Raw genomic sequence first — 13,869 nt, 5'->3', positions numbered from 1 at the left:
TGACCAAACTGACCAAACTCTAGCAACACTATGTGTGTGTGTGTGCGTGTCGTCACCACAAAACAACCAGCACATACACACTAGGACTACTAATGAACTGGCGTATGACAAGCAACCAATTGCCACACAGCACTACAAGCTACACGTTCTGGTTCATTCTGCTTCATCACAGAATACAGGCTAATTCCCGCAACCTTGTCCGAAACTTTTTGCTTTCTTTGGAATAACAAATCTCAGTGCCTCAGAAGGAAATCCAATTCCATTCTCTATTTTCTCACACGTGGCTGTTGTTGCTCGCTTGTTAAGCCGGTCGTCCAGGGACGCCAGAACCATCCGTCACTAACCCAGAAATAAAATCAACAGCAGAGATTAAAGAGAACGGAAATTATGCTTGATACAATGGGGCAGACCGAAGCTGGCAAGAAGTGTAGAATCAATACTTCCAAAACTCTCAAGGGGAAGCTGGAGTAAAGGGGTTGTAGAATACAAGAATATAAGTCTAGCATTTTCAAAACAGATACGGACAGTGTGTGTGTGTGTGTGTGTTTGCACGCGCGCTGCTACCTGCCCAGAAGCTGCAGGTTTATCAAAGCTGTTTTAGAGAAGCGGTTGCTAAGCACGCTAGTTTCTGGGGAATGCCTCTATGGAAAGAATAACTTTTATCTTTTGAAGCCTTTCCCATACAGAATCTCTCTGCCTGCTAGTCTCTCTGCTAGTCATTCCAGCATGTTGTCAGCTTTGTTGTCAGCTATAACCAGAGAGTGTGAGTTTGGCTGGGTTTTGATCCCAAGTCTCCTGTGCACCACAAGACTGTTAGCCCAACAAGCTGAAGCCAAGGCAGCAGCCCAGGCAAGGTTACTCATCACAAGACTGCGTTAGCCCAACAAGCTAAAGCCTAGGCAGCAGCCCAGGCAAGGTTAATCATCACAAGATCGTGGTTCGCGGGACCACCTCTGATAAAACTGTCTCTCACTAGCCAGATGACTCGGTTGATCCAACCCCAGTATAGCTTAGATTTTTAATAACCAGTGACTTTATTACCAGTAAAACCAGAAAGCGTCTTACCTTGTCGCTAGCTATAACCAGTGAGTAAGTGACCAGCTGGGTTTACACTAAGGTCTCTGGGCGCACCACAAGACAGGTGAAGCCCAAGGCTACAGGTTAGGCAGCACGGTTACTCGTCACGCGATCGCGGTTCTCTGAACCACCTCCGTTACCTCCAACGACTATGTTAGCCCGGTGAGCTAAAGCCTCTGCTAAAGCTATGTGTCCCTACCTGTGTGACCAGGGGCTCCAGCAGCCGCTCCACGGTCAGGGTGCGGATCTCCAGACTCTTAGGGTCCCATTTCAACAGGATGGGGGACGTAGCGGTGGTCATGGTCTCTGCTGGAGGAACAAACAAAGAGACAAGTTAGAAAAACACACGTATTTGGTTCGAGGCAAAACAAAAGAGAGAGAGAGCGAGAGAGAGAAAGGGAGCCTATGTATGAGCTTGTTCTTTCAGCGGCGTGGCCTTTTTTCGAAGAATGCCCCGTTTATTTCTCCCTCTATTCCTCGGCAGTGACACTTCGTGCACCATCGACAGCCGTTTAAAAAGAGGGACGGACTAGAGAGTGGGAAACTGAAACGGAGGAGCTTGGTGGAGTCGCTTTAGAGCTTCGTGTTTCCTTTCCGACGGGGAGAGACAGAGGAGACTAGTGGGATGGTGGCAAGCGCCTCAAAACACACTCGAAAGAGAAGCATATCAACTCTAACCCCCGGTTCAGCCAATAAGTATCAAAACTGGGGAAACAATGGAGACTTTCAACGTATTCCTACTTCTGCAAACCTGGGCATGGACCAGAGAGTCTCTGCCATAGCCGTGGGAAGTAGTTTTGGGGTGGGGGTGCTGCGATTTAGCAACAAGAATTGCCAGCGCCGAAGACGTCTAAATCGTTCCACTAATCCAGGACAAGTAGACCCAGTGCAATACCCTTTGTGAAAACATTTCAACGAAATGGATTTGAGTGTTTACCCGCATTTATAACTTGAGTCGGATAATTATCTGTACAAAACAGTTCATCTGATATCTGTGGAATATTATTTTTAAAACACTTGCTTGACATATGTTTTCCAGTTTGAGATACTTTGCAAATTGATCTGTGAAAACAGGTCTTAGTAGACACTCTTATCCAGAGCAACTCACTGTAGTGAATGCATGCATTGTCCCATGGGAATCGAACCAACAATCCTAGCATTGCAACCGCCATGGTCTACCAACTGAGCCACATGATCACACCACAAGCCACATGATGTCTTCTTGGTGATGGAAGGTACAAACCTGGATGACCAGCCTATGTACTATACAGTAATGTATTAATTAAATGATTTGGAATAATACTGCATGAAAAAAGTGGTTGTTTTCCATGTTATTTGATCAAGGGAAAAATAAAGAATTTGATGTTGTAACGCTTGTCATCTGGGGATGGAGAGGAGGACCAAGGTGCAGCGTGGTAAGTGTTCATATTTTAATGAACACTGAAAACAAAACAAAACAACCAACGACCAGTCCTGTAAGGTGCAACACAACACGAAACAGAAAATAACCACCCACAAAACACAATGGAAAACAGACTACCTAAATATGGTTCTCAATCAGGGACAACGATTGACAGCTGCCTCTGATTGAGAACCATACCAGGCCAAACACAGAAATAGAAAATCATAGACAAACTAACATAGACAAGACAACCCACCCAACTCACGCCCTGACCATACTAAAACAAAAGACAAAACAAAGGAACTAAGATCAGAACGTGACAGTACCTCCTCCCCAAAGGTGCGGACTCCGGCTGCAAAACCTGAACCTATAGGGGAGGGTCTGGGTGGGTGTCTGTCCACGGTGGCGGCTCTGGCGCGGGACGTGGACCCCTCTCTACTGTAGTCTTTCTCCGCCTCCTTAACCGCCTCCGTGGTTTCTTAAGAGTGGCGACCATCGCCACCGACCTCGGACTGGGGACCCTACCCACGGGTCCCGAATGGACGGGAGATTCCGGCAGCGCTGGAGTGAAGGACGACTCCGGCAGCGCCGGACAGGCGGGAGACTCCGGCAGCTCCAGAGTGAAGGGCAATTCCGGCATCGCCGGCATGACAGGCGGCTCTGGCCGCTCCTGGCTGACAGACTGGAGACTCTGGCAGGTCCTGGCTGACAGACGGGAGACTCTGGCAGCTCCTGGCTGACAGACGGGAGACTCTGGCAGCTCCTGGATGACAGACGGGAGACTCTGGCAGCTCAGGACAGACGGGAGACTCTGGCAGCTCAGGACAGACGGGAGCACCTGTAGGGAGAAGACGGAGAGACAGCCTGGTGCGGGGGGCTGCCACCGGAGGGCTGGTGCGTGGAGGTGGCACCATGATAGACCGGACCGTAAAGGTGCACTGGAGCTCTTGAGCACCGAGCCTGCCCAACCTTACCTGGTTAAATGCTACCAGTAGCCAGGCCAGTGTGGCGAGGTGGAATAGCCAGCACTGGGCTGTGCTGGCGAACCGGGGACACCATGCGTAAGGCTGGTGCCATGTACACCGGCCCGATGAGACGCACTGGAGACCAGATGCACTGAGCCGGCTTCATGGCACCTGGCTCGATGCCCACTCTAGCCTGGCCGATACGAGGCGCTGCAATGTACTGCACCGGGCTATGCACACGCACTGGGGACACACGGCATGACAAGTTGCCTGCCCGGTCCCTCTCGCTCTCCGGTAAGCACAGGGAGTTGGCTCAGGCCTCCTACCTGACTTAGCCACACTCCCCGTGTGCCACCCCCCAAATACATTTTTGGGGCTGCCTCTCGGGCTTCCAACCGCGCCGCCGTGCTGCCTCCTCGTACCATCGCCTCTCAGCTTTTGCTGCCTCAGCCTTGGGGCGGTGATATTCTCCAGTCTGTGCCCATGGCCCCTTGCCATCCAATATCTCCTCCCATGTCCAGGAGTCCTGCGATTTCTGCTGCTGCTGCCCGTTACCACACTGCTTGGTCCTTTCTTGGTGGGTGGTTCTGTAACGCTTGTCATCTGGTGAAGGAGACGAGGACCAAGGTGCAGCGTGGTAAGTGTTCATATTTTAATGAACACTGAAAACAAAACAATAAACAACCAACGAACAGCCCTGTAAGGTGCAACACAACACTAAACAGAAAATAACCACCCACAAAACACAATGGAAAACAGGCTACCTAAATATGGTTCTCAATCAGGGACAACGATTGACAGCTGCCTCTGATTGAGAACCATGCCAGGCCAAACACAGAAATAGAAAATCATAGACAAACCAACATAGGCAACCCACCCAACTCACACCCTGACCATACTAAAAACAAAAGACAAAACAAAGTAACTAAGGTCAGAACGTGGCAGATGTTAATGTTTTGTGTCTTTAACCATCATTTTGCACCTTTTGACATACATGTTTGAGGACAGGGTTTTGTTCTTTCCGTATTCCATTAGAATGACGATCGCAGAGAAAGAGACAGTGCAACAACTCTTACAAATCCAAGCTATTGAATCCTGCAAGATACTGTTGTTAATTATACAACTATCTATTTTTGACAAAGCAAGATACTGAAAAAAGTGTGCCCCCCCCCCCACACACACACACTACAGAGGTCCATGTCGGTCCACTAACGCAAGTAAAGGGTCAGTGCACTACCTTAGTGAAAAAATACATGCAAATGACGAAAGAAATCAGGCAAAAGACCACTGATTGCATTAAAGGGCGCTTACACCACTCGCATCTCCACCCATGGAGGCCGCTGAGGGGAGGACAGCTCATAATAACGTCTAGAACGGAGTCATGTGTTTGATCTATTTGATACCATTCCACATCATTACCACGAGCCCATTCTCCCCAATGAGGTCGCCACCAACCCCCTGTGAACGTTAACTAGAATGGATGAGTCTGTGCCGAGATTCTTTAATGGTGTTGTGTTGAAGTGTTTTTACTGAGGCTTGAATGTGATTCAGGGACACCTCGCACTGTTTTTGCCTACTGCCTTCAAACCCGATTGTCATTCAGAAGAGTGTGTTGGCCTAGATTTGTCTCTCAGTCTCTATCATTCCTTTCGGGTGGGACCGAGAGAGAGCGAGCGAGTGGGATTCTGATTACTAAAAACACATGTGGGTACAAAGCTTGAGCAGTGGCTTTGAAGAACAGAGCTAATATATGCAGGTGAGTCTCTGATTAAGGCAGGAAACTGAGGCGGGGAGACACAGGCAGGGATCCATTTGGAAATATGAGAGAGAAAGAGAGAGAGCGAAGCGAGAGAGAGGGAGAGAGAGAGAAAGAGAGAGAGCGAGAGCGAGAGAGAGGGAGAGAGAGAGAAAGAGAGAGAGCGAGAGCGAGAGAGAGGGAGAGAGAGAGAAAGAGAGAGAGCGAGAGAGGGAGAGAGAAGTTTGGCTGAGGTGAGTTGAAAAGTACAGAACTAAGTGGAATTCCAATGATCACCATTGAAAAAACCCTTAGGAGTATATAGCTGAGGCGAGAAGTACCACTCTCATTTAAATTAAGTCTAATCCAAATCGGTTCTATTAGCAAATTAGCTACCTATAATCCCGAAGAGTAATACCAAGCTACACACAGATGTGGCCATACGCGCACACACACACAGATGTGGCCACACACACACACACACACACACACACACACACACACACACACACACACACACACACACACACACACACACACACACACACACACACACACACACTCAAAGGCAAAATCTAAACCCTGACATATGCTTGTGTAGGGGCCTCCTATAGACTATACTATTGTCAGTAGGGGGATCTGACTCACTGGGGTTATTTGGGGTCGATAGAGTCCACAGCAGAAGGATGGAGAGGGGCAGAGGAGGGAGGAGGGCTGCCATTACCATGGGAACGTGAAGCTAAGCAACACTCCAGTCCAATGTTGCCAGCTGGGGCATGTGGGCGGGGGTCCAGTGCCTCTGTCTGGTGGACGGGGACGGGGACGAGGGGGGTTGAGGGAAATTGAGGGTTTTGGACTAAGGGCTTCTAAAACAGGGCTGGGAGTGAATAAAGCCTCTGGGAAGACTGGCCAGCATTAAGCTCTCCTTCTCTTCTATAGTAGATAAATATGCTCCACATGAAGTCTACACCTACAAAGACAAAATCTTGCCTACTAGCCTAAATGAGGAATATTTCAAACAGTATCACATGAACAGGAAACACATTGCATAACAGGCCTTGTAAAGAAGCCTAACTGAGTGGCTCTTCCCACACAGAAAGGAGACATGGAAGTAAAGCGTTTATTTTAAAATGTCAGGAATTGCCCAAAATACAAGAAGGCCTTTACAAACTACTGGAATTAAACCCCAAAATAAGTGTCATTTGCATTGAGGATGAGTTCAGACAGACTGCACACACACACACACACACACACACACACACACACACACACACACACACAGGCAGAGTCACACAGACACACACGTACAGCAGAGTAAAGTGTGCCCTCGCTGACATTCACTGACATTTGTGGAACAAACATCAGAAGTAATGTATGTTTACAGCCGGGGAGAGGTTCATTAGGTGAAGCTAACTTCGAGCAAATTAATGCAATCGCTCCTCCAGACGACTATTCCCTTACAGTCGATGTCCACGCACCCGCGAAAATATATTTTATCTTTTTTGTAGTTGTAGTTGCATTAAATGGTCCCCCCAGTTCTCTACTAGCTTAGACCAACCCATGTCGTAATTGATAGCACAGGGAACCCCACATGCAAGAGAAAATAAGAAATAGAGGACAAACGAATAGACCAGAAATGTAATGCGTTTTCCCCTGACGGTTTGATCTCCCAATGAATGTCCGTTGGCAGCCCGAAACAGAGCAAGCCGAGTGACAAACGCCTCTCATTGCAAAACTATGTCCATTGATCAACTATGAAAATACACCGGGAAAGAAAATACCGATGTGGAAGTAGCACTGGATTATAGCGCACACATTCTACTTGCTACTCAACAGACATCACTCAGACCTTGTCCTCAGCTCCCCTCTCTCTCCCCGTGGGCGGTACCGTTTCATACGGGTAGACACGTTCAAGTACAACTTAAAACAGTGGGACAACGAACAATAATGGACAACGAACAATAGTCATATGCCCTTCTGTGGAATTACTAACGGCCCTGGACACTTGGGAAATGTCAAGAGGGGCGTATTCCCTTCTTTTCTTCTCCAGGAAAAACCCGGAGAGGAAGAAAGGAGAGAATGAGAAAAAGACAAGTACCAACACCTGTAACTAATGCAACTGTCGACGCTATGGCAACAGCGAAAGAGAGTGGCGCTTGTCGATGTGTCCGTTCCAAATAGCACTTTATTCCATATATAGTGCATTACTTTTGAAGAGGACCCTGGCTCTGGTTAAACGTAGTGCACTATATAGGGAACAGGGTGCCATTTTGGGACGCAACTACGTAGGCTCCACAATGCGTTACTTTGAAGTCGTATGTAACGCTGGACGATGAGGTCTGTATTAGGTAATGGAAGAGGTTGCTGTGAGGAGGTATGAACAGGTATGAAGTGGAACAAAGGATTGAGTTAGAGATAGTGTTAAGATAAACTAAGGATATTGAAGAGGTTCAGGTGAACTAAGGATGTATACTGAACAAAAGCATGAACTCAACATGCAACAATTTCAACGATTTTACTTAGTTACAGTTTTAATATAAGGAAATCAGTCAAATGAAATAAATTAATGAGGCCCTAATCTATGGATTTCACATGACTGGGCAGGGGCACAGCCATGGGTGGGCCTGAGAGGACATAGGCCCACCTACCTGGGAGCCAGGGCCACCATCTTGGAAGCCAGGCCCAGCCAATCAAAATGGGGTTTTCCCTACAAAAGGGCTTTATTACAGACAGCAATAATCCTCAATTTCATCAGCTGTCCGGGTGGCTGGTCTCAGATGATCCCGCAGGTGAAGAAGCTGGATGTGGAGGTCCTGGGCTGGCGTGGTTACACGTGGTTGTGAGGCCGGTTGGACCTGCAGCCAAATTCTCTAAAACAACATTAGAGGCAGGTTATGGTAGATAAATGAACATATCTGCTCTGGTGGACATTCCTGCAGTCAGCAGGCCAATTGCACACTCCCTCAAAACATGAGACATCTGTGGCATTGTGTTGTGTGACAAAACTCCACATTTTAAAGTGGCCATTTATTGTCCTCAGCACAAGGTGCACATGATAATGCTGTTTAATCAGCTTCTTGATATGCCACACCTGTCAGGAGGATGGATTATCTTGGCAAAGTAGAAATGCTCACTAAAATGGATGTAAAGAAATGTGTGCCCCAAATTTGAGCGAAATATGCTATTTGTGCGTATGGAACATTTCTGGGATCTTTTATTTCAGCTCATGAAACATGGGACCAACACTGTACGTGTTGTGTTTATATTTTTGTTCAGTATATTTTGTCTCTGCCCCCCCAACACACACACACACACCAACAGTATACAAGCGGCCAACCTCCACCTTTTCTAAACGATAATAATTCCGTTTCAGCTCTGAACACAACAACAGTAGGAGAAGGAAGATAATGACAACTGTTGGGGGTTATGGTGTGAATTTCAAAGTCTTTTGTCACAGAAGCTGCTGATCATTTATGCCATGGTCGAGAGAGAATAATTATGATGTGCACGAGAAAAGAGCCTGCATGTTACACACACACACGCACACACACACACATGTTCTCCCCACAGAGAACAGGCCTAGAGGATGTCCTGCTGGCAACTGATGTGACGTAGATCATTGTTGGCAGTGGATTATGCCACTGTAATGTCACAAACAACGCCCCGTCCTTGGATGTATTCACATAGTGCCTTGCTGTTATCAGATGAAGGAAACACAAGATGCCAAGATGGCTGAAACGCTGACATGTCTTCAATACAACACATTTGTTATTATTGTTCCGACATCCAAGCCAACTCTTTGTATGCGCTCTGTCTCTCTCATTCTCTTTCTCTCTTTCTCTGTTTGTTTCTCTCTCTTCGGTACACCCCCCCCTCTCTCTCTCTCTCTCTCTCTCTCTCTCTCTCTCTCTCTCTCTCTCTCTCTCACTCTCTCTCTCACTCTCACTCTCTCTCTCTGTCTCTCTCTCTGGTACACCCCCCTCTCTCTCTCTCTCTCTCTCTCTCTCTCTCTCTCTCTCTCTCTCTCTCTCTCTCTCTCTCTCTCTCTCTCTCTCTCTCTCTCTCTCTCTCTCTCTCTCACTCTCTCTCTCTCTCTCTCTCTCTCTCTCTCTCTGGTACACCCCCTCTCTCTCTCTCTCTCTCTCTCTCTCTCTCTCTCTCTCTCTCTCTCTCTCTCTCTCTCTCTCTCTCTCTCTCTCTCTCTCTCTCTCTCTCTCACTCTCACTCTCTCTCTCTGTCTCTCTCTCTGGTACACCCCCCTCTCTCTCTCTCTCTCTCTCACTCTCTCACTCTCTCACTCTCACTCTCTCTCTCTGTCTCTCTCTCTGGTATTGGTGGTTATGTGGATATAACACCCCCCTCAATCTCTCTTTGAGCTCTCTCTCTCTCTCTCTCTCTCTCTCTCTCTCTCTCATCTCTCTCTCTCTTGTAACTCTCTCTCTCTCTCTCTCTCTCTCTCTCTCATTTACTCCACTCTCTCTCTCTCTCTCTCTCCTCTCACTCTCCTTTCTCTCTCTCTCTCTCTCTCTTTGGTACACCTCTCTCTCTCTCTCTCTCTCTCTCTCTCTCTCTCTCTCCTCTCTCTCTCTCTCTCATCAGCTCTCAACTCTCACTCTCTCTCTCTCTCTCTCTCTCTCTCTCTTTGGTACACCTCTCTCTCTCTCTCTCTCTCTCTCTCTCTCTCTCCCTCGCTGCCAAGATGGCTAACCACCGCCGTGCTTTTGTGATATTCGAAAACTGAGGAGTATTGTTCACACAAAACAGCAGGTGTTGACAGCAAAAAAATGAGCCAAGAAGGAGTGAAGCATATTTTCTCTTGAATTGCCTTGGGCTGACTCACAGGAAATATCTTGAAAAATATCTGCAGAGGGAAGAGTGTGAAATTCCATTCGATGGTTATAGCCAGTTATTTTTTATTGATGGTTGTGTGGATATAACATTTCAAATGCAATGTAACCCTTAATTCGCCCCATATCCACACCTCTTAAACATCGTAAGCGAAGATTCATATTGTAGAGCAAACATGTTTTCCTCTTGAATTGCTGACTTGGCAAATTACAGAAAACAAATCTTTAACCATATCTGCAGATGGAAGATTGTGAAACTGCAGTCGATCAGTAGGCAGTAATGGTTATTGGTGGTTATGTGGATATAACATTTCAAAATCTAATGCAACCCTCAATTTCCCAACACAGATGTCGGATCTTCATTTGAGCCAGTTCACTACAGCAGGAAAACAATCCTGCAGCAACAGGACATGTGAATTATTATACTCGAATGAATGGATTTTTTTTGCAGGAGGTTTCCGGGTTGATACATTTGACCTTTTAAAGTGTAAATGACAAACTTTAGAAGCCTTCTTAAACACAAAAGGTTTGGATTTCCTGCTACGAAGGAACAGTCTCAGCAACAAAAGATCCTACATCTGCATACACACCTCTCAAACATTGTAACCCAAGACGCATATTGTAGAGGAAACAAATGCACACACACACACACACACACGCACGCACGCACGCACGCACGCACGCACGCACGCACATTTATCAGCACACACACACACACACACACACACACACACACACACACACACACACACACACACACACACACACACACACCCACAGTCCTATGAGTCACAAACACTGAGTGCACACGCACACACACACATAGGCTTGTGCTGAGGAAGGGAAAGCGAGAGGGAAGGAGAGTGTGCTTGAGAGTCTGACAGTGGAGCAGAGCAGTGTGCGTGGAGCACACCCCCTAGTGAGTCAAATCATTTACTATTCCACTTTTCTAATGAACTACAACTCATGTTCAAACGAGCCACGCGAGAGGAGAAGAGTAGAGGATGGAGGCACAAAGTGAGAGAGAGATTACGTGTGTGTGTGTGTGTGTGCGTGCGTGCGTGTGTGTGAGAGGAGCAAGAGACAGAGAGAGAGAGAGAGAGATAAAGAGAGAGAGAGAACCTGAGCTCTGTCTAGCAGGAGGGCACTCTTCTCGGCCCCACAGCCCTTCCTTAATGCAACCACAGGTAAACAAACAACAAACAATAAGGAAACACATGTAAACAAACAACAAACAATAATGAAACACATGCAGTCAAAGACCAACAGACAGAGAACGGTCACAGAGGCACTGCTGCTTCAAAATAGCGAGGAGCCACTCACAAGTGGGACCAGGTCAGTGTGATTAGCATCATTAGGCCCTTCACTCTGAAGTGTTGTGATTCATTCACGGGAGACAGTGACCCAGGTAAACAAAACCAAAGCAAGGATTGCTATCTTACCGTGTCCATAGACTGCCCATGGGGGAAGGAATCATCATGTCATTTTGTCATTTAGGTTCACTATCCCTTTAATTAAACACAGGCCAAAATGGATCGTGTTTGTGTTTGCGAACTAATGGAAAGAGCAGTCAGTAAATATTCTAACAACTGGGAATGGGCAACTATGGTGTGAGAAACACGGAGAATCAACACTGAGAGTGAATTTAGTTCATGCCATTCTAATCCAAACAGTTCAAGAGATGAATTCATACTCAAATCATGAACTGAAAAGTGGCCATTATGTTCAGAGAGGACGGAAGAGAGAGAGAGAGAGAGAGTGTTCGTGTGTGTGTCCTCTCCAGGTTGTTGGCCTGATGGGCTTGGTGGCAGAGGAGAGGATTAGAAACAGAGAGAGATGAGGTACAATCAGCCCTGAACAGGAGTAACCCTCCTCGCTGTTCCACTACTGAGAGTTCTGTAGAGAGGAGAGAGAAAACACACACCTTCTGCTGTAGGGATTGGGATTTGTTCATGTTATTTAACCTTTATTTAACTAGGCAAGTAAGTAAAGGACAAATTCTTATTTACAATGACTGCCTACCCAGCCAAACCCAGACGACGCTGGGCCAATTGTGCACCGCCCTATGGGACTCCCAATCACGGCTGGTTGTGATGTAGCCTGGATTTAAACCAGGTACTGCAGTGACGCCTCGTGCACTGAGATGCAGTGTCTTAGACCACTGCGTCACTTGGGAGCCCAATGCGGAGGGTAGTCGGAGGAGATGGTCTTTGGACCAAGATAAGTCAGGGTCATCTCTTTGATGGGTTTACCCTGCTCTGGCTCAGAGAGGAGAGGAGAAGGGCTAAGCTCAAATACTGGTTTCTTGTCGTCTCCTCCTCTTTACTCTCTCATCTCTGTGCTGCACGTAAAGAGTGTGTGTGTGTGTGCATGCGCGTGTGTGCGGGTGTGTGCGTTCGTCACGTTTGTGAATCCATGTCAAACGCCAATACAGATGAAGGATCTTAATTTGAGCCGGTTTTCTACGGCCAAAAAATTGGAAATTTTACAGGGGTTGATACACTTTTCGTCAAGGAAAAATCTGTCTGAAAAATAAGTCTGAAATTTCAATGTCAAAATGACAAACTTTTAAAATCGTTTTTCAAACTCAAATATACCACAAGTTTGCACAGGCACATTTTCAGCAACAAAAGAGTAATCAAATTAAGATCATACATCTGTCTGTGTGTGTGTGTGTGTGTGTGTGTGTGTGTGTGTGTGTGTGTGTGTGTGTGTGTGTGTGTGTGTGTGTGTGTGTGTGTGTGTGTGTGTGTGTGTGTGTGTGTGTGTGTGTGTGTGTGTGTGTGTGTGTGTGTGTGTGTGTGTGTGTGTGTGTGTGTGTGTGTGTGTGTGTGTGTGTCTGTGTCTGTGTCTGTGTCTGTGTGTGTGTATGTGTGCGTACGCGCATAAGAGCATGCATGCGTGTGCTAATGTACTGTATTCGAGAGTAGCCAACCAATTGAACCTCGTAGCACGTATCTGAGGAATCCGAGAATATTTGGTGAGAGTGTGGAGCTATTTGGAGCTATTTACATTTTTTGTTTGTTTGTTTGTTATTTAAATCCCCCTGAAACCCAAAAGGATAGAATGACCCATTTTCCAGTTCCCCAAATTGCGTCTACTGCTAAATCTTATGAAACGTGGCTGCCCCGGAGCAGTGTGGATTAGACAGAAGATTAAGAAACAGAGAAAAGAAGAGGGGTAAACATTGTGTAGTGTGTAGACACAGAAAAACATGTGTGCGGCTGAAACACACACATACATACACATAAGTAAACTGCTCACCTATGTCTTCACAAAAATATCCAATGTATATATATATATATATATATATATTGTAATGGTGAGAGGTTACTAAGGTTACCAAGTTTTGGGGGGAATGATATTTGTGCATCTAACTTTCTCACTCATTATTTTTCACGATCCATTCAGGACGATCCGTAATCATGGTAGCATCCACATGAATGTAGAGGTGTTTAGAAACATATTCTATTCTTATTGACACTAAAAGTCACGACAAAATGCATTATTTACCATTCATTTCTATTGGCCACAAACACAACCAATAAAAACAGGCAGTGTAACCCAGTGGTTAGAGCGTTGGGCTAGTAACTGTAAAGGCTGCAAGATCAACTCCCTGAGCCGACAAGGTATATATCTGCCGTTCTGCCCCTGAACAGGCAGTTAACCCACTGTTCCTAGGCCGTCACTGTTCCTAGGCCGTCACTGTTCCCAGGCCGTCACTGTTCCCAGGCCATCACTGTTCCTAGTCCGTCACTGTTCCTAGGCCGTCACTGTTCCTAGGCCGTCACTGTTCCTAGCAGTCACTGTTCCCAGGCCGTCACTGTTCCCAGGCCGTCACTG

General features: G+C 46.7%; 1 protein-coding gene across 1 annotated transcript in view; it reads right to left on the bottom strand.

The window, feature by feature from the left end:
- Positions 1–13,869, bottom strand: part of LOC124012776 (catenin alpha-2) — a 711,900-nt gene that overhangs the window by 667,368 nt on the left and 30,663 nt on the right. The window contains exon 2 of the mRNA XM_046326728.1: positions 1,277–1,386. Within this exon, the coding sequence (XP_046182684.1) occupies positions 1,277–1,378 (102 nt within the window). The 5' untranslated portion in view covers positions 1,379–1,386. The remainder of the gene's footprint in view (positions 1–1,276; positions 1,387–13,869) is intronic.

This window comes from Oncorhynchus gorbuscha, linkage group LG24 (genome assembly GCF_021184085.1).
Source record: "Oncorhynchus gorbuscha isolate QuinsamMale2020 ecotype Even-year linkage group LG24, OgorEven_v1.0, whole genome shotgun sequence".
In the NCBI taxonomy this organism is placed as follows: Eukaryota; Metazoa; Chordata; class Actinopteri; order Salmoniformes; family Salmonidae; genus Oncorhynchus; species Oncorhynchus gorbuscha.
Note: the sequence above shows the minus strand (reverse complement) of the source record. Positions and strands in the feature narration are given on the sequence as shown.